Source organism: Nansenia antarctica, assembly GCF_963989245.1.
Source record: "Nansenia antarctica genome assembly, chromosome: 9".
NCBI classification, from domain to species: domain Eukaryota; kingdom Metazoa; phylum Chordata; class Actinopteri; order Argentiniformes; family Microstomatidae; genus Nansenia; species Nansenia antarctica.
In genome coordinates this window covers 3,528,724-3,555,966 of record NC_137679.1, presented here as the reverse complement: position 1 = coordinate 3,555,966, position 27,243 = coordinate 3,528,724, and the positions used below count along the sequence as shown (strand labels likewise).

Sequence of the window (27,243 nt, the reverse complement as noted above, 5' to 3'; positions counted from 1 at the left end):
TCTAACTGGACATGGTAGATTATCAGTAATACACAGATCTGAGATCACGTCTAATAACGTCTGATAACCTAATGGGTTGTAGTATCCTTACTTATGATCTAATTATGCATTTTATATTTCTAGGAAGGTAGATACAGATATGGTGGTCACGTGACCTAGGAGGCAGCGTAAGAGATAAGGAGAAACGCCCTCAGAGGCTTGGCAGGGTGGGCAGAGACGTTGTTCTGCAGTGCCATCCAGTCACTGGGTACTGCAACAAGGTGAGACCATCTTGACTTTATTGTTTTACACATAGATAAGTCAGTCAGTCAGCTAGCCAGTCAGTCAGTCAGTCAGTCAGTCAGTCAGTCAGTCACTCAGCAAGTCAGCCAGCCAGTCAGTCAGTCAGACAGTCAGTCAGTCAGTCAGTCAGTCAGTCAGCCAGTCAGTCACTCAGCAAGTCAGTCAGCCAGTCAGACAGCCAGTCAGTCAGTCAGTCAGTCAGCCAGTCAGTCACTCAGCAAGTCAGTCAGCCAGCAAGTCAGTCAGTCAGCCAGTCAGTCAGTCAGTCAGTCAGCCAGTCAATCAGTCAGTCAGTCAGCCAGTCAGTCACTCAGCCAGTCAGTCAGTCAGTCAGTCAGCCAGTCAGTCAGTCAGCCAGCCAGCCAGTCAGCCAGTCAGCCAGTCAGTCAGACAGCCAGTCAGTCAGTCAGTCAGACAGCCAGTCAGTCAGTCAGTCACTCAGCAAGTCAGTCAGCCAGTCAGCCAGCCAGTCAGTCAGTCAGTCAGACAGCCAGTCAGTCAGTCAGTCAGCCAGTCAGTCAGTCAGACAGTCAGTCAGACAGCCAGTCAGTCAGTCAGTCAGTCAGCCAGTCAATCAGTCAGTCAGACAGCCAGTCAGTCAGTCAGTCACTCAGCAAGTCAGTCAGCCAGTCAGCCAGCCAGTCAGTCAGTCAGTCAGACAGTCAGTCAGTCAGACAGCCAGTCAGTCAGTCAGTCAGTCAGTCACCCAGTCAGTCAGCCAGTCAGCCAGTCAGCCAGCCAGTCACTCAGTCACTCAGCAAGTCAGTCAGTCAGTCAGTAAACTAGTAAATTGGCAAAATTAGCCAGTCAGTCAGCCAGTCAGTCAGCTAGTCTGTCAGATAGTCAGTCAGTCAGTCAGTCAGTCAGTCAGTCAGCCAGCCAGTCAATTGGCTAAATTAAAACATTTATATTTCTTGAATGGCATTGTTGAACTGGGCAGCACCTGTTCTTGCATGTCATAATTTTTCTCTGAAACTTCCTTTTTTTGGACTTCATCCTGTATTGCAATAACCATGACCAACTGTAAGTTGCGTCTTGCATTTCCCCCCTGTGACCTTTGAATACGCCTGTGATAAGCTGCTTTTTCCTCCTTTCGTGCTTTGATCACAGAATTATCCCCTGAGACCAAGTGACCTCGCAGAATACTGCCAGTTTCTCTACTGTAACTCTCTTGTTTGTTCCACGTGATGACGTTAAAAGTATGCAGACATTTTTAAGGGAAGGGATTTTCTCGTAATGAAGCCCAGCTCAAACACCATGACGATGGTCTCCAATAAGATTTGGCAATAATCTGTCTAGTACGCTCTTATCAATAATCTGTCTGTAGTACGCTTTTATCAATAATCTGTCTGTAGTACGCTCTTATCAATAATCTGTCTGTAGTACGCTCTTATCAATAATCTGTCTGTAGTACGCTCTTATCAATAACCTGTCTGTAGTACGCTCTTATCAATAACCTGTCTGTAGTACGCTCTTATCAATAACCTGTCTGTAGTACGCTCTTATCAATAATCTGTCTGTATGCTCTTGTTAATTTTGAACTGAGTCCAGCTGAGTGACACGTTATGAATGTGCTATTGTGCATTTTATTCAACTCTGCGCAAATGTTCTACAGAAACTGTATTGATACTTTTGGCTATAATAGTAATAATACATATAATAATATGCAGGAGTATGTATTTGTGCATGCCTTAATCAGTAGTCTACACTTAAACAAGTGTACAGTAAACATGTTGAACTTGTACATCACCAATGATGTAGTGCCCCACTTGGTGACAAAACCCCAAAGTTGCCAGAACGTGTAGGCCTACTGCTTATTTGATTCTGTAGTAGCCTATCAATGATTTTACAGTATTATTGAAAACAGTCAATAGCTGGCAACCCAGCAAACACAAAGTTGTCATATATAAAGACGTTGTGATGATGTCTTTCAGACTAGGTCAGATGATCACATGTCAATTCACACACGTGCATTTCAGTTCAGGCCATCAACGTTCCACTATACAATCTTTGCTCAACCTTTTCGTTGCGCCTGTTGTCATGGTTACCTGACTGAGAGGCGCTACTATACTGAGAAGGTTAGTCTATGGTGTAATTCCCTGTTGTTGTTTTTTTCTGTGTTCATTAGCCTGCTAAGCAGTGAGTTACCTATGAAAAGTTCACTGTGAACCAGTGACATCGTTAGGCCTGGGCGTCTGGGCCTATAGCCCCGATTGTTTTATGAATAGGCCCCCGGATCTTCGGATCCGTGAGAAAATAATTGAAAAAACGTTTTTTTCGCCATCTCACATCACCATCGTTTTAGCGCATAGCCTTTAGCGCAAGTAACCCCCATCCCCTCCCCCTCAATCCAAGACTCCTATACAATCTAAAAAACCTGATTACATTATCCCGGACAAATTCTGGCAGGCAGGTTAGAGTTAGACCCTATTTGGCATGCCAGCAGCTCCTCAAACGCGAGCTGTTCCCGTTAGCGACCCTATCCGGTAAGGATTCGCCGTTCGGTTAGATATTCTCTCTAATTATCGCACATTGCATTTCATCAAGCACACACCTTTAGCAGGCAGCACACACACAGGTAGAGGTAGACCTCAAGTATGGGTGTTACACCATAAACTAGATCCTCACGGTATGTGCACATGAAACAAGGTCCTTATTTGTCACCTCTGAGGGATTTGAGAGAAGGAAGGGAGGGGGAGGTATAGCCTGCCAGACATACTGTACTTCTGACCGCCTTGGTGCTGCATTCACTGGGATTCCTCTGCATTCACCCTCCTCCTCTCTCGTCCTTTCTTTCTGGGTTTTCTATCATTTCAGAGGCATAGGTATCATCACCAGGACTCTCCTCCAGACGTCCACTCACACCGACACCTCGAACGGTCTGTTAGACATCATGGCACACAACTTCGCCAGGATTCTGTCCTCCAAACGGACTGTTGGGATCCTGTCCTTGGTCTCTGCCGGGTCTCTGACAGCGGGCTTTCTGTTGAGCCGGGAACATGCTGTCACCGCCGGGGCGCAAGTACGGAGAGTGTACCCCGCCAGGTAACACACACCGTGACGTTAGAATTATAAGGTTATATCTCCATTTTTGTCGAAATTGAGTTTTTTTACATAATCTGATCCATTAGGTGTTTATTAATGCCTGTGTGGTGTTATTTTTAAAAATGTTGACATGTTTGAGTTAGTAATTCATAAAATACAAAGGTTCCATCTCACAAAACATAATGGAATGTAAAAACGTTGACGCTCAATATCTCTGAACTGCCCTAAACGGAGATAGAACCTTATCATTCTAAACGGAGATAGAACCTTATCATTCTAAACGGAGATAGAACCTTATCATTCTAAACGGAGATAGAACCTTATCATTCTAAACGGAGTTAGAACCTTCTCATTCTAAACTCACGACATGCCTCGGGTTTACACACCCCGTTATCATGCAGGATTAAAGGCGTAGCCGTTTAAAACAATTGGGACGAGAGGATGAGCCGTTATATTTCAGCAGCAGTGGTGAATGAAATTGGTATTTTTTCAGTCAGTTGTTTTTACTAGTCATATTTTTCTTATATTGTCTCAGTGACAATTGCCACCAATCTTTCATCTCATGAAATGTTAATGGGTTGCCTGCTGGGTTGCATGGGTCTCGTATCATTATAATGCATAGTGATAGGCTACCCTAATTGCGTATTTATGTGTGCATAAATATCCTAGAATTACTGTTTTCCCAAACAACATTTCGCATTTACTGTTGTGTCAAATTCGAAACTAGTCTCTATTGTCCCGCGTCTCTTGTAAGATTGTGCGGTTGACATGTAGGATACGCGCACATTCAGATTAAACGAAACCGATGCATAATGGTAATCTCACTGTAGCCTAGATGTAAGATACAGTGATGTTTCTGTCATGACTGCGCTCTCTGCCAGGTGTAAAACACACGGTATTACATGCAATCAGCCAGCCGCTATGAATGTCAAAAGGCAGGCAGGCAGGTAGGTAGGCTGGAGAACGCCCTTAGTGCTTTTATAGATGATGAGATTGATTTATATACTATTTGATGATGAGATAGATAATAGATTGATATCCTATTTGATGAGGTCATTATATCAATGAAAACGATTAGTTTCTTCAGTGGCAACTGGTAATGACTAACTTTGCCTGTGCCCCCCCCCCCCCCCCCCCCTACAGTGCGGAGTACCCCGACTTGCGTAAGCACAACAACTGCATGGCCAGCCACCTGACCCCCGCCATCTACGCCAAGCTGTGTGACAAACACACGCCCAACGGCTACACCCTGGACGAGGCCATCCAGACCGGCGTGGACAACCCGGGGCACCCCTTCATCAAGACCGTGGGCATGGTGGCCGGGGACGAGGAGTCATACGAGGTCAGGGGGGGGGGGGGGGGGTTGGTAGGGCTAGGGAGGGGGGGGGGGTTGGTAGGGCTAGGGAGGGGGGGGGGTTGGTAGGGCTAGGGAGGGGGCACCCCTTCATCAAGACCGTGGGCATGGTGGCCGGGGACGAGGAGTCATACGAGGTCAGGGGGGGGTTAGGGTTAATGGCCAGCCATTTCTTAAAATAAGGACACGTTACCGAACATTAAGTATATCACCGTTTTTATCATTTACAACAAATTTTGATCATTTACAACATTAGATTTATCACCGTTTTGATCATTTACATAACTATTATATTTTTATAAACTGAACTGTACAGAAATATGTTGTGATTATTTCAACTCATCTTGGTCTGTTGGCAACAATACTTTAAAACATGTACAGTATATCAGGCGAGTTTAAGGTAATGTCTTACCAAATGTTGATAGCATTTTTTGGCCAACCAGCAAGGGCCTATTGGGCACCTAACCAATATGTACCATGGTCTATTTTTTATTTATAAGTTATTTTTTCTTAGTGGGGCAGTCCCACTCATATTTTTATTTTGAATTGGACAGATACAGTGAAGACAGACAGGAAAGTAAGGAGAAGAAGGGAGAGAGGGCATGTCAGCAGGGCATGGGCCGGATTCAAACCCATGCCAACATGGGCATATGTGTGCACTGTAGACTGCGGTGCTAGACCACTGGACCACCCCAGGCCACACACCATGGTCTATTCTATTAACATCTGATCAATGCTTAATCTGAGTATGAAGAACAGACTCACTAATTCCCCTGTCCTGTCCTGATTTAGACTGAGGCCACTGCAACAAGATGGGGGTTGATTTTAGGTTAGGGAGGGGTCCTTCATTTTCTAACTTTTCCTAATTGTCTCTGTAATGAGGTTATCTATTTTCATTGCTTACAGCTATGATTCTGCTCACTTATATTGAGGTGATTTGTCAGTGCGCTGGTCATGTGACAGTGGTATTAGCCAGGAGTGCGTTGCAATATTCAAGGCGGGAGATGACCAGTGACTGGATCAAGAGTTGAGCTGATGTTGTAGAGGAAGAATCTGCAGGAGCGTGCCGTCGCTGCGATGTCCGCACAGGATAGGCGGTTGTCCAGGATCACTCCAAGGTTCTTGGCTGTCTGGGAGGAGGTTACAGTAGAATTCTCAACTGTGATGGAGAAGTCTTGGAGAAGGCAGGCTTTCCCAGGGAGGAAGTAGCTCAGTTTTGTTGAGGTTGAGCTTGAGATGGTGGGCTGACATCCAGGTAAAGATGTCAGCGAGACACGCAGAGACACGTGTTGCCACATGTAGGTCAGCGGGGGTGAAAGACAGGAAGAGTTGAGTGTTGTCTGCGTAGCTGTGATAGGAGAACCCATGTGAGGAGATTACCGAGCCAAGAGACTCGGTATAGAGGGAGAACAGTAAGGGCCCTAGGACAGAGCCCGGGGTACCTATTATGTTTGTGTTGTGCTAATAAATGTAGATCCACACCGGTATACAAACTGAGCTCCGTTTACTTGCCATGTGCCATTCATTCTGACAACACACACACACACCGTCGTAAAGCTCTAACAGACGTACGTAACGTGACGTCGTAAAGGGCAACAAAGTGCTGCAAAGACAATGACACTGTCGTACATAACAGTACCCCAGTGGTGAGGGTTCGTGGAGAAGACAACGATCCTCTCCAAGTCACCTGGTAGGAGCGATCAGCCAGGTAGGAAGCAAACCAGGAGAGTGCAGTGCCAGAGATGCCCAGTTCTGAGAGGATGGAGAGAAGGATCCGGTGGTTTACTGTGTCGAAGGCAGCAGACAGGTCCAGGAGAAGTGGAGGAAACTTGAGCAGTGGAGGGCCTCCGTGACAGCAAGGAGAGCAGTCTCAGTAGAGTGCCTCCGTGACAGCAAGGAGAGCAGTCTCAGTAGAGTGCCCAGCCTTAAAGCCAGATTGTTGGGGGTTCAGGAGGTTGTTCTGATGGAGATAGTCAGTCAGTCATTTAGATGCAGTTCAAGGGTTTTAGATAATAAGGAGAGAAGGGGTACCGGTCTGTAGTTGTGAACACAAGACGGGGCAAGGGTGGGTTTCTTGAGGAGAAGCTTGACTTGGCTTGAAGGCAGCCGGGACAGATCCTGTGGATAAGGAGGAGTTGATTACGCAGGTAAAGAAAGGCAGGAGGTCATTGGAAACGGAGGAGAGAAGGAGCTGCTAACGTCATCAACTTTTTTTTTCTCAAAGTAGGTGACAAAGTCACCGGCAGACAGGGAGGAAGGAGGAGGGGGAGGAGGCGGGTTGAGGAGTGTGGAAAATGTGGAGAACAGTTTCCTAGGATGAGAGGCAGAAGATTGTCTTACGATCTTAATTGATGATGTAACTGCTGAAGATATCCAGCATTGGGTCAATGCATTGCAGACTTCACGCAGTAATACCATGTAAAGGATTGTCGACCAAATATTGTCGACCAAATATTAAACATTAATTTGGACAGTATATTAATCTGTCCCATTATTTTTGGTAACCTGAAAAAGGGGGACTATGTCAAAAAAGTGTAAAAATCTATACATAGATTTCAATTCAATTCAACTTCAATTTATATAGCGCCTTTCACAAACCCAAGGTCGCTTTACAAGAGAATGGGACAAACAGAACAGAGCCAGAGAGACAGACACACAAAACAAGAAACAGTAAAACAGCTAGATGGGTAAGACTGGATGAACTAATAAGCTGACATGCAGACTACAGGTTGAAAGCAGTGGTGAATAGGTGGGTTTTAAATGGTGAATAGGTGGGTTTTAAATGGTGAATAGGTGGGTTTTAAATGGTGAATAGGTGGGTTTTAAATGGTGAATAGGTGGGTTTTAAATGGTGAATAGGTGGGTTTTAAATGGTGAATAGGTGGGTTTTAAATGGTGAATAGGTGGGTTTTAAATGGTGAATAGGTGGGTTTTAAATGGTGAATAGGTGGGTTTTAAATGGTGAATAGGTGGGTTTTCAGGCCAGCTTTGAATATGTCCAGGGTTGGAGGGTCGCGGATATCCTTGGGTAGAGAGTGGCTGCCACACTGAAGGCTCTGTACCCGAAGGTCCGGAGTTTGACGCTGGGTTGGATGAGGAGGCCCGTGTTAGAGGACCTCAGAGATACAGACAGATACAGTAGAATAGTGCCAAAAGAAGACAACATGCTGTCCCTTATTTACACAGGGCGCAGTATTACCCTCCTGTCAGCTTATGTGCAACAGCAAATTGGTATGTTATATATATATATATATGTTATATTGGTTATATAATAATAAGACATATTTTGGGTTCAGGTGTTTGCAGATCTCCTGGACCCTATCATCAAGGAGAGACACAACGGGTATGACCCTAAAACCATGACCCACCCCACTGACCTGGACTCTAGCAAGGTAGGTAGAGGCGCAGAGGTGCAACTCCACAATTATACACAATACACTGATGTAGCGTCTGTCTACCATACATTCTGTCAGAAACACAGGACATGTTGAATTTTCCTCCAGATTGTTGACTATACTGTATTATAATATCTATGGAAGTTCATAATGTTTATCTATTATGTCAATTCAATTCAATTCAACTTTATTGGCCATGTGCAGTGCACTAGGAACATGACTTGGTATTCTCCATGCTGAACAAGCTGCAGTACATACAACAACAAGACGACAACACGACAATAGTCAAGACACACAATATATACAGTACCAATACGAGTGAATAAATATACTGTTTATATATTATAAAGATAACTTGGAAAAAACATGGAAAGTGCAAGGTGCAATGATCAGGAGTTGTTGAGGAGGGCTGTGGCTTTGGGGAAGAAACTGTTCAAGTGGCGTGATGTTTTTGACCTGATGGCCCTGTACCGCTGTCTAGAAGGGAGTCATTCAAACAAACTGTTTCTTCTCTGTCAGATCCATTCGGGCAACTTTGACGACCGCTACGTGCTGTCGTCGCGGGTCAGGACGGGCCGTAGCATCCGGGGACTGAGCCTGCCCCCCGCCTGCACCCGGGCGGAGCGCAGGGAGGTGGAGCGGGTGGTGGTGGACGCCCTCGGTGGCCTGCAGGGGGACCTGGAGGGGAAGTACTACAGCCTCACCCAGATGACCGACCAGGAGCAGCAGCAGCTCATTGACGTGAGTATTTTTAAATGTATTTGTTTATTTAAAGTTATTATTCTGAGTGGGGCAGTCCCACTCATATTTTTCATTTTATTGGACAGATGTAGTGAAGACAGACAGGAAAGTAAGGAGAAGAAGGGAGAGAGAGAGGGCATGTCAGCAGGGCATGGGGCCGGATTCGAACCCATGCCGACATGGGCATATGTGTGCACTGTAGACCACTGGACCACCCCAGGCCACTATTCGTTTATTGAAAAGCAGGGTTCAACAACTCAAATTTAAGACCTTTTTAGACTTTTTTTTAGACCTCTTTGAATATAATTTTTGGCCTATTCGCGTCACCATTATGATAGCTTTTCGTCATCCTTCGAGGTGATGAAATTAGGGAAAAAGGAAGCGAATTTGATTTTTTTGGGTTCCAGCTTGATTAATTGCCGCGTAAATAGATGTGGTCGGACTGATTTCCTTGCAGGATCTCATTTTTAAGACCTAGCACCTAATTTTTAGACCGAATAACTGACATTTTAGACCTTTTTAGGCCTTATAAATTGGATTGCTGGATTTTAGACTTTTAGGCTTTTTAAGACCAGCGCGGAAACCCTGTAAAAGGGACAATGGACAGTCATTGACTCTCCCTGAATTAGCTGGGTAGCTAAATTGCATCAGCAGTCCCAGAGCAGGTAAATCCACAGGGGAAATACGGTCTCTGATGTTATAGCAGTAGTGACCGCTAGTTTTAACTTTGTAACTGTTTACTGTACTGAACATTTATCAGGACTGTAGCTTGTTAGACCCTCCTACTAAGATTTTAAAGGTAGACTAAAGCCAGGCGGACACTGCGGTTTTCACAGTTTTAACGTGGCAATTCCAGCTGCTAGGACGGTCTTATACATCCGTAACGTCTGCCTGACTTAACACTTAATCGGCCATGAGTAAAACATCTTTGCACTCGATCAAATTTCAGGACCCTCCTTTCATGACTTTTTCTAGATATGTGCGTTCTACCACCCAGTATCCTTACGTTTTCAAAATCACATCAGGATAAGCTAGTATAAAGTGTGTATTTTGATGTTTTTCTGTGTAGGAGGCAGGCTAATTTACAAGAGGCCAACTAGTGGTCGTTGTGTGTAAATAGCAGCTTAGCATTGTAAAGATCTGACCCCCGAGGCGGCTCTTATAGTAGGTAAAAAAGGCACGGCTGCTCTAGTTAATGAATGAATGAATGAATGAATGAATGAATGGTCTTTATTGTCATTGCTATAGTACAGGTACCAAACAACGAAATTTAGGAGGGGTGGCTCCCCTGGTGTTAGGAAAGAAAAAAAACTTTAAAAAAACACAAGAAGGGAAGGAGCTGGTTTACATAAATAAGGGCTATGTACACTATCCACTATACTATACTGTACAGATAGACGACTAGGGTTGTCATATTGCACATAGTGTTATTGCACATTTATTTAAAGTGTCGCAGTTTGCAGGCTTGAAATGTACATATTTGTGCCTCAGCACTACACCTGATTTTTTCAGTCCAGCAGCTGCCATCAATCCGTCCAGACTGTCCAGGGCCCAGAACCTAGGTCTTTGCTGTGTTCAGGGCCTGGACGGCCCTGGGGTAGAAGCTGTTCTTCAGTCTGTTTGTCCTTGCGGTCATGGTCCTGAACCGCCTTTTCGAGGGCAGCCGGGTAAAGTGTTCGTACCCAGGGTGGGTTGGGTCCCTGGAGATCTTGGAGGCCTATGAAGGAGGCCTTATTAATGAATAATTATTAGCTAATGTGAAGAATAACCTTTCGTTATTCTGCCAGACCTTTGTCTCGTGGCTCATCATGTTTCATTGCCGTGCTCGTTAAGGTAATAGTCTTTAGGTAATAGTCGTTAAGGGAACAGTCTTTCACATCAGTGAACCAGAGGAGAGGAGGCCGTTTTAGACTGTTGAGCTGCTCCCATGAACATGTCTTCTTCCCTTCCATGAAACCTTTTTATTTCCTGTCTCTCCTGCGTTCATGTAGGACCACTTCCTGTTCGACAAACCCGTCTCCCCACTGCTGACGTGTTCTGGGATGGCTCGCGATTGGCCAGATGCTCGTGGTATCTGGTAAGCACCGCTCGATCCCAAACACTACTCCTCAGGGAAGAGGAAGATAAACATTGATGATGATGTGTGACATTACATTGTGCAGGTTTTTTTCCATTTTACAAACATCATTGGCAACAGACATACAGTTTAGGGGGCAGGAGATGGGCACCTGCCCAATAGTAACTAGCGGTTTTATAACAATATAGGTTTTGGGCTGTTGGTTTTTGGTGGATTTAATGTTTTTTAGACTGTGGTTAGGCTGGAAAGTGTCAATCCCATCTGGCAACCCTGTGCCCAGTAGCTTCTCCACACTGAGCCAAAGTCAGGTGCATTAGCAGTGCAGACAACGTCCCTTCAGCATTACATTTCCAGTGCCCAGAAATAGCCTGACGCTACCGCTAGCCCCAGCCACGGCTCGCTCCAGGATCGATCACCGGACACCCTGCCCTCCCCCCCCCCCCCCCCTGCCCTCCGATGCCCACTGCATGCCAAGCTGCCAACCTCTCTTTAATAATTCATCCCCCCGTTCTTCAGTTGACATCTCCCCCCCTCCATCCTTTCATCCCTCGTTCTCTGCTCTCCTTTCTCCAGGACTTATCCATCCATCAACTCATTAAAACTCTTAACAGTTTTGGGGGGGTGGAGGGAGGGAGGGGGTCTTCTGCGAGATATAATGCACTGCTAAGTGGAGGGAGGGTTGTAATGCAGTTCTGTTAAATCCCATCTGAGATCACAAGGGCACCAAGCACTCTGTGTAAGCAATTTACCATGAGAGGAAGGGGGTTGTGGAGACATTGCGCCTCGTGCCACAACCCTGTACCAGTGGTAAATGTCTCCACAACTTGAGGGTGGCTGTGGTGCAGGAGGTAGAGCTGCCGTCTAATGATCACAAGGTTGGCAGATCAGCGGTTCGAGCCCCGGCTGGCCACATGTCGAAGTGTCCTTGGGCAAGACACTGAACCCCAAAATTGCTCCCAGTGAGCGGGGCCCGGCGCCTTGCATGGCAGCTTGCCGTGAATGTGTGTGTGAATGGGTGAATGAGAGGCCGTTGTAAAGCGTTTTGGAATAAGGCGCTATATAAGTCAGTCCATTTACCATTTACCATTTCACAACCCCCGCCCTCGAATGGTCAATTGCTTTTCTACAAAAACCACCCCATAATATAAAAAATACACAGTTGTAACATTAAATTCATTTATTTACAATCATTCATCGTTTTAGAATACATAATATCCTTCCGCCACAGAATATAGTCCCATAAACAAGATCAACGATTGCATTGTAGGCTAGCACAGGTGTTCTTAATCAGATTGATTGGGAGGCGCATTGATACTGGAAATGTGGTCTGAACTGAAGGAAGTTGGGGTATTTACCACTGTTGCTAGCCAATCAGAATCCAGTATCCAAACATGCTGTTGGAGAAGTATCCTCCTTGACCTCTCAAACCAACGTGGTTATTGACATTAGACACACAGTCACCACCATGACCAGTGGTAAAACAGATCGGTTTCTCAGATATGCACGGTGAATTATAGCCTGTGTCTGCTCACTGTTTCTGTTGCTTGTTTGTTGTTATGTTATGTTGTATATTGTATGTTTTTATACTGTATGTGGTGTCTTTTTTTAATTAAGTGCTGCTTTTCTTGGCCAGGGCTCATTTGAAAACGAGGCTACTCTCTCAATATGACTACCCTGGTTAAATAAAGGATTAATAATAATTATAATACTGTGAGGAGATTACCGAGCCAAGAGACTGGGTATAGAGGGAGAGAGATCTGTTTGTCAGATATGCACGGTGGATAATCTAATAATCTGAGTAACCCTCTCTCTGCTCTGTTGACCCGTGGCTTGGCCTCTCCTTTGGCCGTTGTTTACCCCCCTCACCTGACCGTGGCGCTGTGTTTACCGCCCTCACCCCACCTGACCGTGGCTCAGGCACAACAACCAGAAGACCTTCCTGATCTGGATCAACGAGGAGGACCACACCCGGGTCATCTCCATGGAGAAGGGAGGCAACATGAAGAGGGTGTTTGATAGGTTCTGTACAGGCCTGAAAGCAGTGAGTGACCGCACGCACACGCACGCATGCACGCACGCACGCACGCACGCACGCACGCACGCACGCACGCACGCACGCACACACACACACACACACACACACACACACACTCACACACACACACACACACACACACACACACACACACACACTCACACACACACACACACACACACATACTTGTTTATGCTACATTGTGGGACAATATGACTAGGACCTCCCGTGTGGGGACACCCCTTTCTAGACACCGTACAGCACTGAGAAAAATCAGGCATGATCAGAAAAAATTCAGGAACCAGAATCTCACTTCAAATTAGCAATATTCAATACTTTTTTCAAGACATGACTTCTTCCACCCATGTGGGGAGTCTCAGGTTGCTATCTTTCTGGGGACACCATAACACACTTTCAGATATTACTATCTTTCTGGGGACACCATAACACACTTTCAGATATTACTATCTTTCCGGGGACACCATAACACACTTTCAGATGTTACCATCTTTCTGGGGACACCATAACACACTTTCAGATGTTACTATCTTTCTGGGGACACCATAACACACTTTCAGATGTTACCATCTTTCTGGGGACACCATAACACACTTTCAGATGTTACCATCTTTCTGGGGAACACCTTAACACACTTTCAGATGTTACCATCTTTCTGGGGAACACCTTAACACACTTTGGTTGAATCCCAAATGGAGCCCTTATCCAAGCCCTGAACCCTTGAAGACTTTGGGTGCGTTTGTTTAATCTCCCGGGAGCGCACTCGGGTTGACATAGTGAGTTATTGTCACTATGTTATTGTTGTTATTGTTGTTATTGTCACTATAATTGTATAGTTATTGTTAACTCGGGTTACAGCTTAGCATGTAACTCAGTACTCTAGTTAGCACTGATACAGCTTAGCATATAACTCAGTACAGTAGTTAGCACTGATACAGCTTAGCATGTAACTCAGTACTCTAGTTAGCACTGATACAGCTTAGCATGTAACTCAATACTCTAGTTAGCACTGATACAGCTTAGCATGTAACTCAGTACTCTAGTTAGCACTGATACAGCTTAGCATGTAACTCAGTACTCTAGTTAGCACTGATACAGCTTAGCATGTAACTCAGTACTCTAGTTAGCACTGATACAGCTTAGCATGTAACTCAATACTCTCTAGCCCAATGTATCACCAAACAGCGCTCAATTTAGTCACTCACTATTCGCCTACCCCTCCCCCACACAGCACCTTCCACAGCTAGCAGCACACTCAGGCCTCAGCCGTTCATTTAACATTGCCGACCTCCTGAACTTTAAGGTTAAAATAAATACATACAATATCCTTTGTAAAAGTCAAACCCTGAAAAGTCATCAAACTGTGATGGAGCATATTAAGCCAGTAGCTTTTGGAAAATGGATGCATTTTGTGCATTCCTGGGCCTGCTTGTTAACTGAGAACCAATCACTATTCGCCTACCCCTCCCCCACACAGCACCTTCCACAGATAGCAACACACAGGCCTCTGCTGTTCATTTAACATTGCCGACCTCCTGAACTTTAGGCTCACGTTTGGGACACTTCCTATGTAGCCAGGGGAACAGAAAAAGACACACACCATTAGTGGGATGCCAGCTTTCAGCCAAAAGTGATTTCAGGTCTCTAGCCCAATGTATCACCAAACAGCACTCAATTTAGTCACTCACTACCCCTCCCCACTCAGCCGTTTAACATTGGCGACCTCCTGAACTTTAGGCTCACTTTTGGGACACTTCCTATGTAGCCAGGGGAACAGAAAAAGACACACGCCATCAGTGGGATGCCAGCTTTCAGCCAAAAGTGATTTCAAGTCTCTAGCCCAATGTATCACCAAACAGCGCTCAATTTAGTTGTGCACTATGCAGACAGAGCACTGATTTGCACCCCTCCCCCACACAGTTAAGTTTCTGTTCTGCTGAAATCTGCCTCGCTCTGTTCAATTAACCTTCCTTCATGACCGGCTCACGGTGGGACCCGTGCCGTGCTGGCGCACTCATGTCCATAATCGAGAATTTCTCTTAGCTTCTCTCCCACCATGTCAGCCATGCAGAGAGCGATTTTTTTACTAAAATAAAATAACCAGAATGTTTATGATATGCTTTTTGTTAACTTTAGCACTGTGAGACTTGCAGTTGGAGTTCATATAATTGTAATCTCACCATATATGACAATACTCTTAAAAGGGTTAAAATAAATACATACAATATCCTTTGTAAAAGTCAAACCCTGAAAAGTCATCAAACTGTGATGGAGCATATTAAGCCAGTAGCTTTTGGAAAATGGATGCATTTTGTGCATTCCTGGGCCTGCTTGTTAACTGAGAACCAATCACTATTCGCCTACCCCTCCCCCACACAGCACCTTCCACAGATAGCAACACACAGGCCTCTGCTGTTCATTTAACATTGCCGACCTCCTGAACTTTAGGCTCACGTTTGGGACACTTCCTATGTAGCCAGGGGAACAGAAAAAGACACACACCATTAGTGGGATGCCAGCTTTCAGCCAAAAGTGATTTCAGGTCTCTAGCCCAATGTATCACCAAACAGCACTCAATTTAGTCACTCACTACCCCTCCCCACTCAGCCGTTTAACATTGGCGACCTCCTGAACTTTAGGCTCACTTTTGGGACACTTCCTATGTAGCCAGGGGAACAGAAAAAGACACACACCATCAGTGGGATGCCAGCTTTCAGACAAAAGTGATTTCAGGTCTCTAGCCCAATGTATCACCAAACAGCACTCAATTTAGTCACTCACTACCCCTCCCCACTCAGCCGTTTAACATTGGCGACCTCCTGAACTTTAGGCTCACTTTTGGGACACTTCCTATGTAGCCAGGGGAACAGAAAAAGACACACACCATCAGTGGGATGCCAGCCAAAAGTGATTTCAAGTCTCTAGCCCAATGTATCACCAAACAGCACTCAATTATATGCTCAATATATTTTAACAGTGAAAAAACAGGAAATACAGATTTAAAAAAATAAATAAATAATCACAATAGTATGTTATTAGAATGATATAAACTTAAAATAAAATCAGTCTACTGTTAATAAAACTACTGCTGCAGATTTCTGTTGGTCTGTTTCTCAGACTGAATTGGTTCCATACTGCTTGGCCCTCTGAAAGGTCACAGCCAGGTCAGCTGCAGGTTGGGGCGGGGGAGGGGAGACATCAATTAACTACCTGCACCTCCAAACTTTCCCCAAAGCTACTGCTGCATTCAATGCACACGGGAATAACTGGTTTTCTGGAACAAGATGAATAATTATTATTCATAAATGTAGAACTGCTTAATCCCTTTATGTTTTGTAATTATTTAAAGATAAAACAACAGTTTTAAATGTTTTTATAATTTAAACCATTATATGGCTTGCATGATTGAGAATGTTGTCATTTTTAATACACAGTTTTGGTACACTACATTAACGCATTTACAGAACTCTCCTTAAAATTACAAATATAGTACTTATTACTAATACACTCAGGCCTCAGCCGTTCATTTAACATTGCCGACCTCCTGAACTTTAGGGACACTTCCTATGTAGCCAGGGGAACAGAAAAAGACACACGCCATCAGTGGGATGCCAGCTTTCAGCCAAACGTGATTTCAAGTCTCTAGCCCAATGTATCACCAAACAGCGCTCAATTTAGTCACTCACTATTCGCCTCCCCCTCCCCCACACAGCACCTTCCACAGCTAGCAGCACACTCAGGCCTCAGCCGTTCATTTAACATTGCCGACCTCCTGAACTTTAGTCTCTAGCCCAATGTATCACCAAACAGCGCTCAATTATATGCTCAATATATTTTAACAGTGAAAAAACAGGAAATACAGATTTAAAAAAAAAGAAAATCACAATAGTATGTTATTAGAATGATATAAACTTAAAATAAAATCAGTCTACTGTTAATAAAACTACTGCTGCAGATTTTCTGTTGGTCTGTTTCTCAGACTGAATTGGTGCCATACTGCTTGGCCCTCTGAAAGGTCACAGCCAGGTCAGCTGCAGGTTGGGGCGGGGGAGGGGAGACATCACCAGAATACCTCTGTGTCATTGGCTGCTATAGGCATAAAAGGAGAGAAACTCATGGTGTGGCCCCCATCTTCCCCTGACCTCAACCCTATTGAGAACCTTTGGAGCATCCTCAAGCAAAAATATATATGAGGATGGGAGGCAGTTCACATCAAAACAGCAGCTCTGGGAGGCTATTCTGGCATCCTGCAAAGAAATTCAAGCAGAAACTGTCCAAAAACTCACAAGTTCAATGGATGCAAGAATTGTGAAGGTGATATCAAAGAAGGGGTCCTATGTTAACATGTAACTTGACCTGTTACAGTTTTTCTCAGTCGCTTTGGTGCATTTCTCACATCACTATTAACATTTGCACAACAGTTAGTGCATTTCTCAGAACAATTAGTACAAACTGCAAAACCTAGGTGTTAACCTGCAAAAGCGTGTCACTTGCTCAAAATGGATAGTTCATTCCTCAAAAGCAAGTATTCATGTCAATGAAAGTGTCAGTGTCATCAAAATGAAAAGTCCTGACACCATTGTTTATGAACAAGATAGTCAAATGGCTTTGTCATGTTTTCATTATGACAGTTCACTCTAAGTGTTTTCCAATGCAAAAAAGTCAGATCTTGGTGACACTACCTGAAAATGCTCAAGACAGTACTATACACTATTTGCACAGCCATTTGAAATCTACAGTGGGTTACACATTACTGTATTTAGTGAGGTAAATGAGTACAAGACGCTGAATAGTTATGTTTCACATTTTTACTGCATATGCTCTTTGCAATTCTAATTTGTTCACAGCATTGTGCAAAAGAAAAATACAAACTTGTTTACCACAAACATAAGAAACACCCTTTGGGTAGAGCTGTGCACAACTGTAAACAATATTGCAGTACATATTGGAACTGAATTGGAACATCCAACATACTGTAAATCATTCATTGACATCCAGACGTTCCTGTCTGTCTGGCCACATATTTTCATCGACATCACAGCGAATATCATCCCTGGTAATGCAGCGAGGAAAGTATCTCCCTGAGTGGCGAATCCACCCTCTGCTAGCAAGGCCATTTGGGTATGTGGATGCCGGTCATATACCTTCCACCTCCAGGAAGAGAAAAACTCCTCTATTGGATTCAGGAATGGCGAGTAGGGAGGGAGATATTCCACCAGCATCCTTTCATGTGCTGCAAACCACTGTCTGACCAGATCTGAGTGGTGAAAACGCATATTATCCCATACAACAACATACTTGTTCAGATGGTCTCCATTTAGACCCCTCTCATTCTCAGGGATTATGTCCCTGTAAAGAGTGTCTAAAAAAGTCAGCAGATGTTGTGTTGTGTGGACCAAGACAGGGTATATGGGTGAGGACGCCGTTTTCTGAGACGGCTGCACACATTGTAATATTCCCTCCTCGTTGGCCTGGGACATCAATGGTTGCTCTCTGTCCAATGTGATTTCTGCCACGCCTTCTACCTTTTGCCAGATTAACGCCTCATCAACGTATATGAATGTGTGCAGCGGTTCCCTGGCCTCCAGCTCCAGTACACACTTTATCCCAGAATAGAGAGAGAGAGAAAAAAACTAATTTTGGACAACATATTGTACAGTATGAATTGTCATGTAAGTGTACTGCATGGCACTACACAAAGTAACCAGTTTACAGCACTGGACATTAGAGTATGCATAGAACACATAAATGTTTTACCTGTACATACTGGTGACGGATCTCCTTCACTCTGTCGCTGTTCCGTTCAAATGGCACATTGTACAATTGTTTCATGCGCATTTCATTTCTCCTGAGCAGTCAATTGTAGCGATTGAAACGGATTCAATATTCCCAAAGATATTGTCATCCTCTATAACAGCGCTTTGTATCTCTCTCAACCTTATGGCATTGTTTGCAATCACCATTGCACACATGGCTTCCTCTTGTTGTGGAGTAAAAAGGGGCCCTTTTCCACCTCTGCAAGGTTGTCTTGCCTTGTCTTGTCTATGTGGTGCAGAGTAAAATTACAGTAATGTACAGTAAACATGAGATATACGGCTTTAACCCATATTACTGTAGTGAACAATAACAGAGAGAAATTGTTCAATTTGGGAGACATTTTCAGGAAAAATGATAAAGAAATGTATACAATTTGCTTGACAGATTTTGACAACTTGTTCAACATTTTTGGATGTAATGACTCAAGCAATGAAATGAGGACTTAGTTTTATAGGGAATGACTATTAAGCATCCAAAAGTATAGTTCATTTTGACTGACATGACATAAGCAAATGATAATGTTATAAAACAGCTGAGAATTGTATGACAGCAATTGATGCATGTCCAAAAGCATTTGCAATTTGTTTGAAGGAATGAGAAACTGCTACTATGATGTGCACAAATGACTAAATGTTGTGGAGGTTGAACTAACAGTTATGAGAATTTCAATTCTGATCAGAGAAATGCACCAAAGCAATTGAGAAAAACTGTAAGATGTTTTTGTTTGAAATAGCTTTTGATTTCAGTAAATATGACCTCCTAATATGACCTCCTAACCCTAAATTCATCACAATTGTTTGTTCTTTACAACCTATAAAATGTTTTGAAACTCTGTTGTGCATAATAATTTGGAACAGTGCATTTTGAGTTTTTTATTAAAAAAAAAAATACTGTTATCATTGGGAGGTTTGTTCAATAACATTTGAATTATACTCTAACGGTTGATGACTTGAAAATTATACTGATTGTCATTTGCATCGACTATTTAGGAAAATCTGATAAAAATATAATTTGCATAATAATTTGGAACGAGGTGTATATTTAACCTTTTCGAGAGGGAACTGTGCTCAGTATAGTTTTAACAATAAAGGTCCCATATTATCTTATATCTTAATTCACTTCCTGGTAATTGCTATGTTGCAAATACCCTGCGTTATTAAAATATGGAGAAATATGAATTAGGAAATTATGGAAATACTGTAATAGGTACAGATTTTAAAAGCATGCCCCCATCAGAATCAGAATCAGAAAAGTGTATTGCCAAGTACGTTCACACATACAAGGAATTTGCTTTGTAAAACATGGAAAGGTAATAAAAACAAGTGCCATAATCTGTGCCCCACCCAAAAACCAGCCGCCACTGCTATTTACACCATGGAATTATAGTCACACACTTTCTAGTCACAATAATAAGACCAATGTTAACCAGCGTTCTCTGTCAGAACACTCAGCCAGTATATTTGCTAGCGTTTCACCCTGCAAAAACTCTCGCGTCGCGCGCACACACTCGTCTCGCGCGCACACTCGCGCACAATCTTGTATTATTCTCCAACGGCACAACGCGAAACGAAGTGTGCTCCGTCCCCACTAATTAGATCTTCAGCCAAACCTGCACACCTGTCTCCACCCCCAATCATGTGCTTGATGCAAAGTGCACGTGACAGACAGGCAGCTCATATGATTGGCTGCAGGAGTGTTAAATGTGTGTTAAAATTTCTGCCATTTCTGTGAAAAAAATAGTAAAAAATGGCGATTTCGCCACCAGGGGCGCACTCTAAACACTGATTAAGCACTCTTTTCAGACTTATGTAGCAGTGTGGGTCAAAATTTAAAACATAGAAATATTTGCACTAGACATATCAGCAACACTTTTTCTACCAAATTCAATGAAAATCGGTGTGGGGACCCGTTTTGGGTCCCCACACCGATTTCGAGTCCCCACACCGTGGTTGTGCTGTCAGACCTCAGTCCCCACATAGTAGTATACACAGGCACACACACACACACACACACACACACACACACACACACACATACACACATCTTGAAGCTTCAAACTTGAAACACCCACTCAAATTACTTGGTCGGAACTAACTGTTGTATAATAACTACGTTCCAGCCGTGTCGATATCCATGACATACGCACGGCTACATGGAATGTTGACACATCTTTTCATATTACTCCGCGTTTGTTTAAATTACCGTTATCCAAGTTACATTCTTACCGTTGCTTAGCAACCGATAAACAACTGTTCAGCGGATGAATACACTTACAATAAAACATAGTTCCATTAAAATACATTAATTAAAAGTTTGTCTTGTCTTTCTTTTGTGAAATATTGATAGATAAATGTGGTAGCCGTTGTATAAAAGCGTTATGGAACGAGAAGCCGTGGTACATCGTGGATATCAGCACAGCTAGGGGGTGTAACAGCACTCCGCTTCGCGTCTAACCTAAACAAAACATATTTGCATTCTTTCAACAGGCTACAAATACTTAAATTATTTATCTAAGTGTTCCAAGTTCCACATTAAGAGACAGACACAACAGATGCCAAATGTCAAGCAAGGACTGTTATTAAACAGTCAGACATACACAGACACACACACAGACACACACACACACACACACACACACACAGACACACATGTGTCAACCGAACATGTGTGTATGTCTGTGTATGTCTGTATGTGTCTGTGGATGTCTGTGTGTGTGTCTGTCTGTGTGTGTCTGTGTGTGTCACACACAGGCACACACAGACACATTCAGATCCGTTGTGCCTGTGTGTCCTCAGGTGGAGAAGCTGATCCAGGAGAAGGGCTGGGAGTTCATGTGGAACGAGCGTCTGGGGTACGTCCTCACCTGCCCCTCCAACCTGGGCACCGGCCTCCGCGCAGGGGTGCACGTCAATCTGCCCAAGCTCAGCAAGGTACTACAAGGCTGCTCTCAAACAGTCCTGTGACCACATCACTCTTGTCCTCCACTCTCACCACTCAGAGACTCACCCTCACTCTCCACTTTTAAATCCCATCTCAAAACCTACCTGTTCTCCCATGTATACAACCTCCCCTATCCCTAACCATCTCCCCTAACCCTGCCACCCCCCTCCCCTCCCCCCCTGGACATGCATACAACCTCCCCTACCCCTAACCATCTCCCCTAACCCTAACCATCTCCCTTAACCCTGCCACCCCCCTCCCCCCCTGGACATTGCTGTGTTAATTGTTCCCTGTGCCTGTTTGTTAACTTGTGTGTTCTATGTGCTCATGTTATCTGTTGCTTGTTGTTTCTGTGTTTTCTGTTTTTCCCATATTGTCAGCGTCTTTGAGCCCCGGAAAAGCGCTATATAAAAACAATGAATTATTATTATTATTATTATTATTATTATTATTATTATTATTATTATTATTATTACCACACACACACACACACACACACACACACACACACACACACAAGCACACCTGCACCTTCACACCACCAGTGTGACCAGTAAAAAACCCAAACAGCAACATTTCAATCCTTATTTCACTTGGTCAGCCACACCCACTAACCCTGTCCCCCCCTGACTACCCCTCTTCTACCCCCCCGCCCCCCCCCCCTCTAGGACCCTCGTTTCTCTAAGATCCTGGACAACCTGCGTCTGCAGAAGCGAGGCACGGGGGGGGTGGACACGGCCGCCGTGGGGAGCACCTTCGACATCTCCAACCTGGACCGCCTGGGGAAGTCAGAGGTAGGGGCTGTGTCTCAGGAGGTAGAGCCGCCGTCTAATGATCACAAGGTTGGCAGATCAGCGGTTCGAGCCCCGGCTGGCCACATGTCGAAGTGTCCTTGGGCAAGACACTGAAACCCAAATTGCTCCCAGTGAGCGGGCCGGCGCCTTGCATGGTAGCTTGCTGCCATTGGTGTGTGAATGTGTGTGTGAACGGGTGAATGAGAGGCCGTTGTAAAGCGCTTTTATTAAAGGCGCTATATAAGTGCAGTCCATTTACCATTTCCCGACATGAGGACCAAAGCATTAGAACGTGTCACATTGTAGACTATTGGGTTGCAGACGTGGACTGTACTGAAAGGCCTAGGAGAGGAGAGAGACTGGCTGTTGTCTGTCTGTGTTGTGTAGCTTCTTGTGTAGCCAGTCATGCTGTCATGTCTGTGAGAAAGAGAAAGAGAAAGAGAGTGACATAGATTAAGGAAGACAAAGGGACGTATTCTGTCCAGGGTTAGACTGCAGACATAGAGCAGTGTTCCTCACTACTGGTGTGTGTATGTATGTGTGTGTGTGTGTGTGTGTGTGTGTGTGTGTCCCAGGTCCAGCTGGTGCAGACGGTGGTGGACGGGGTCAACTACCTGATAGAATGTGAGAAGAAGCTGGAGAGAGGCCAGGACATCAAGATCCCCCCGCCCATCAGCCAGTTCAAGTAGACCAACCTCAGCTACACCCCCCCCCCTTCCCCTCCCCACCACCACAACCACCACCACCTTACCCCCCCTTCCAGACATACAGACCTCTCTGCCTCATCCTAATCAGAACCATTGATTTCCCAGTAAACAGGGAGTCCAAAAGACGTCCTCAGGGAAGCCGGAATGTGGGTTCAGATGACGTCTTTCTAGGACGTCCAGATGACGTCTCTCTAGGACGTCCTATGGATTACAGAATCGTCTTCTGTAGTTCTGTAGTCCATAAGACGTCCTAAAGACGTCATCTGGACGTCCTAGAAAGTCGGCATCTGAACCCACATCCCGGCTTCCCTGAGGACGTCTTTTGGACTCTTTGTTTACTGGGGTTATAGAGAGAGTTCAGTTCAACAATATCGGGTATTGAGGTATAGAATTTCAATCGCCGCCAATTGGCAACAGACTTTCCAAGAAAACAGTAAAAAAACGCAAGTAAGAATGCTATCGTGTGAGCCAATATGGCCGCCAGTTTGCTTAACTCGATGACACTGCTACTCAAACCCCCCGACTGCTAATCCTGACACTCCTACAGACAGAGCATGTCTTATACCCTACGTGTCGGATAATACTCCTCCTTGTGTGTCTCCTCTCCGGTATATTGGACGTGGATGAACATGACTATTATTGTAGCCTACAACTGGTACTAGTAATACTCTATACATTTTGTGGTAGTACCGGGATATACATCCATAGTGGATTGTGTACATTACATTTAGTTGTAGTTTACTTTTACAACGGATTTGAATGTAGAGAGCAGCTACTGAATGTAAAAGACTGAAAAGACTCAGGTTCCTTGGGAGTTGTAGTTTATAAGACACAGGTTTAAAAAACAATGTCACAAACATGACTGAACTAATAATCAGTGCTTGACTATGTACTGTGTGTGTATCAAGCAATATCATTCTTTAACATATTTTATTAAAGAAAACCATCTTATTTAATGTCACCCCTCTGTCATTCGTTAATAAAAAATATTGTTTCTTTTTCTGCGTGTTCTAGCGTTGTTAATCTTTGGCTGTTCAGAGCAGATTATACCTCATAAGCAAAGCTGTGTGAGTGATTACAGTACAGTAGGTAACCATGGTAACCAAGCTCACTGAGATTGTGATCAGCATGGTAGGAAGCAGGGTTACCACTGAATGGGCTACTTTTGATCACACTGGAATAAAGCATTTGGGCGGGTTGGGCTGGATAAATAGCATTTTAGACGGTATCAAAATGTCAGTGCCTGAAAGTTACGAAATGTGTGAAGTTAAAACACACACCCTAGTAGCTACAATGTAAGGTTTTTAACAGACATACAGTTTAGGGGGCAGGAGATGGGCACCTGCCCAAAAGTAATTCGCGGTTTTCTGACTATTGGATTTGGGCTGGTGGTTTTTGGTGGATTTAGCGTTTTTTAGACTGTGGTTAGGCTGGAAATTGTCAATCCCACCTGGCAACCCTGGTAGGAAGCCTGAAACACTCTAAAATCACTGAGAGAAACATTGTGAGAAATGGTGAGAGAGGCAATGAGAGGTGCAATAGTACGGACATTTGAAATTAAACGGCTGGAATAATAGTTTAAAAATACCGTTAACGTTTTGTTTTCTTTTGGAAGAAACGTTAGTAGGGGACAGTAGCTTACTATACAAGTGTAAGCTACTGGAAAAAAACAAACAAATAGGATTTTAACGTAGTTTAACTATACCACCACCACACTACTGCAAAATGCAGTTAGACTGATATTGAAGTTGACCTTATGTGGGTTGGCTTGAAGTGACTTCATCTATCAGCCGGTCAGCTGAATCATGCTGCACACACACATACACACACATACACACACACACACACACACACACACAGACACACACACACACACACACACACACACACACACACACACACACACACACACACACACACACAGCACTAGGACACTGCCAGGGGAGCAGTATAGTCTTGTGACTAGTGCAGAGCACTGACATCATCACAAAGGATTTGTCTTTATTTACAGTTGCGTCTGAGTCCCTGAAGTGTTGTGTGTTAGGAGCTCCACTCTGTTACTGCTGTGCTACTGAAACCACCGTCACACACACACACTATCATAGCCTGGCTCCCATGATGCTTTGCAAGCGTTGTGCTGCATGCAGACCGTGGTTGGTTCCCTGGCTGGCTCGCTCACCAAACCTGTTGCCATGGAAACCGTCTTACGAGGGAACAAGCACGTTCCTTCGTGCTTGGAGGGAGGGAGGGAGGTGGGGGGGGAGGGAGGGAGGTGGGGGTGGAGGGAGGGAGGGAGGGGGGGGGGGGAGGGAGGGAGGTGGGGGGGGAGGGAGGGAGGGAGGGAGGTGGGGGTGGAGGGAGGGAGGGAGGGGAGGGGGGAGGGAGGTGGGGGGGAGGGCGAGAGGGAGAGGGGGGTGGAGTATACCAGAGAGAGAGAGAGAGAGAGAGAGAGAGAGAGAGAGAGAGAGAGAGAGAGAGAGAGAGGGCTGTCGTATAATGACAGAAACCATTTGCTTTAAAAAAACAAAAACAATGTGGACTTTTTCTCTATAGCCCTTATTTTGCCAGGCATAATATCAGTGATATGGTATGAAATCTCCTAGTATGGTTGGGATAGACATTCCCTATCTGTAGTGTGAGAGACAAACAAGGTATGTTTATTACAGTGTATGTTGTGACTACATTCTCAGATTCCTACCAATCACTTATCCCCCTATTTATATCCCCCCTATTTATGAATGAATGAATGGTCTTTATTGTCATTAATACAGTACAGGTACCATACAACGAAATTTAGGAGGGGGGGCTCCCCTGGTGCTAGGAAAAAAGACTAAAAACAAGAGAGCCAAGGATAAAACAAGAAGGGAAAAGAGCTGGTTGACATAAATAAGGCTATGTACACTATCTACTATACTATACTACTATACTATACAATAAAACACTGTGCTGTACACTATGCTATGCTATAAATATCCTAACTTTTTCCTATATCTGAACCTTATGTACCCGAGGGTTGTCATATTGCACATAATATTTGTTGCACATTCATTAAAGTGTCGCAGTTAGCAGGTTTAGAATGTTCACAGTTGTATTACAATATTGCACTTATGTTTACAATCTAGTAGCTGCCATCAAATTGTCTAGATTGTCCAGGGCCTAGAACCTAGGTCTTTGCTGTGTTCAGGGCCTGAATGGCCCTAGGGTAGAAGCTGAGCTTCAGTCTGTTTGTTCGTGCGAACATGGTCCTGAACCGCCTGCCTGAGCGCAGCCGAACAAATTGTTCGTTCCCAGGGTGGGATGGGTCTCTGGAGATCTTGGACGCCTTCCTGAGGCAGCGTGTGTTGTACAGCTCTTCCAGCTCTTCAAGAGATTTATGTCTCATGTCTCATTCTTGTTTTTTATTATCTTAGGACTGTGTTTTATTATCTTAGGTCTGTGTTTTATATAAACTGCTTCCCATACACCAAATCACAGCACTATAGTTCCATTTCAAATGTCTTATTATCTCCTTGACAACTAGGCAGTGGAACTTAATTACACTCGTCATTATTTCTGGCTTAATACCATACAAGCCATTTCCATCATGAGTAAATGAGATTTCCTCTGCCTACCACAGGTTTACTGTAAACAGTGGGCCTCTCTCAGTCTCTCTGCATCTAACCAGATTAATATGGGTCATTTGCCAGCAGTGGAAATTGGATCCGCTGAGGCCTTCCAAGGGGGCAGTGACCTGTCTACAAGGTAGCTACCAGAATGAGAGGGACAGAATACAGCTGGATAGCAATGGGGCGTATTATATTATACACAATACAGGAGGAGGACTCCTTGCAATTTGTCTTACCTGGGGTCAGTGTGATAGGGTCGAACATGCCGTGTGTCACAGGTAGAGTGGACAGCAGCACTGTCTATCATAGTCGTGGCAGTTCTATCTACTACATTTATTTTTCCCACTCAAATGTTTCATTTTATTGGACAGATGTAGTGAAGACAGACAGGAAAGTAAGGAGAAGAAGGGAGAGAGAGAGGGCATGTCAGCAG

The 27,243-nt window shown here is 44.3% G+C and overlaps 2 protein-coding genes across 2 annotated transcripts in view; one reads left to right on the top strand and one right to left on the bottom strand.

The window, feature by feature from the left end:
- The window catches only part of LOC308165161 (NACHT, LRR and PYD domains-containing protein 12-like), a 436,373-nt gene that overhangs the window by 264,980 nt on the left and 144,150 nt on the right, over window positions 1-27,243 (bottom strand). The gene's annotated exons all lie outside the window — the stretch shown is intronic.
- On the top strand, window positions 3,176-23,187 carry LOC308164966 (creatine kinase U-type, mitochondrial-like; the record flags this gene model as incomplete). The annotated part of the gene is made up of 9 exons (XM_080539044.1): window positions 3,176-3,327; window positions 4,471-4,669; window positions 7,978-8,073; window positions 8,596-8,817; window positions 10,809-10,894; window positions 12,812-12,935; window positions 21,560-21,694; window positions 22,373-22,498; window positions 23,074-23,187. The coding sequence occupies 9 exons, from the start codon at window positions 3,176-3,178 to the stop codon at window positions 23,185-23,187; spliced, it is 1,254 nt and encodes a 417-aa protein (XP_080395170.1).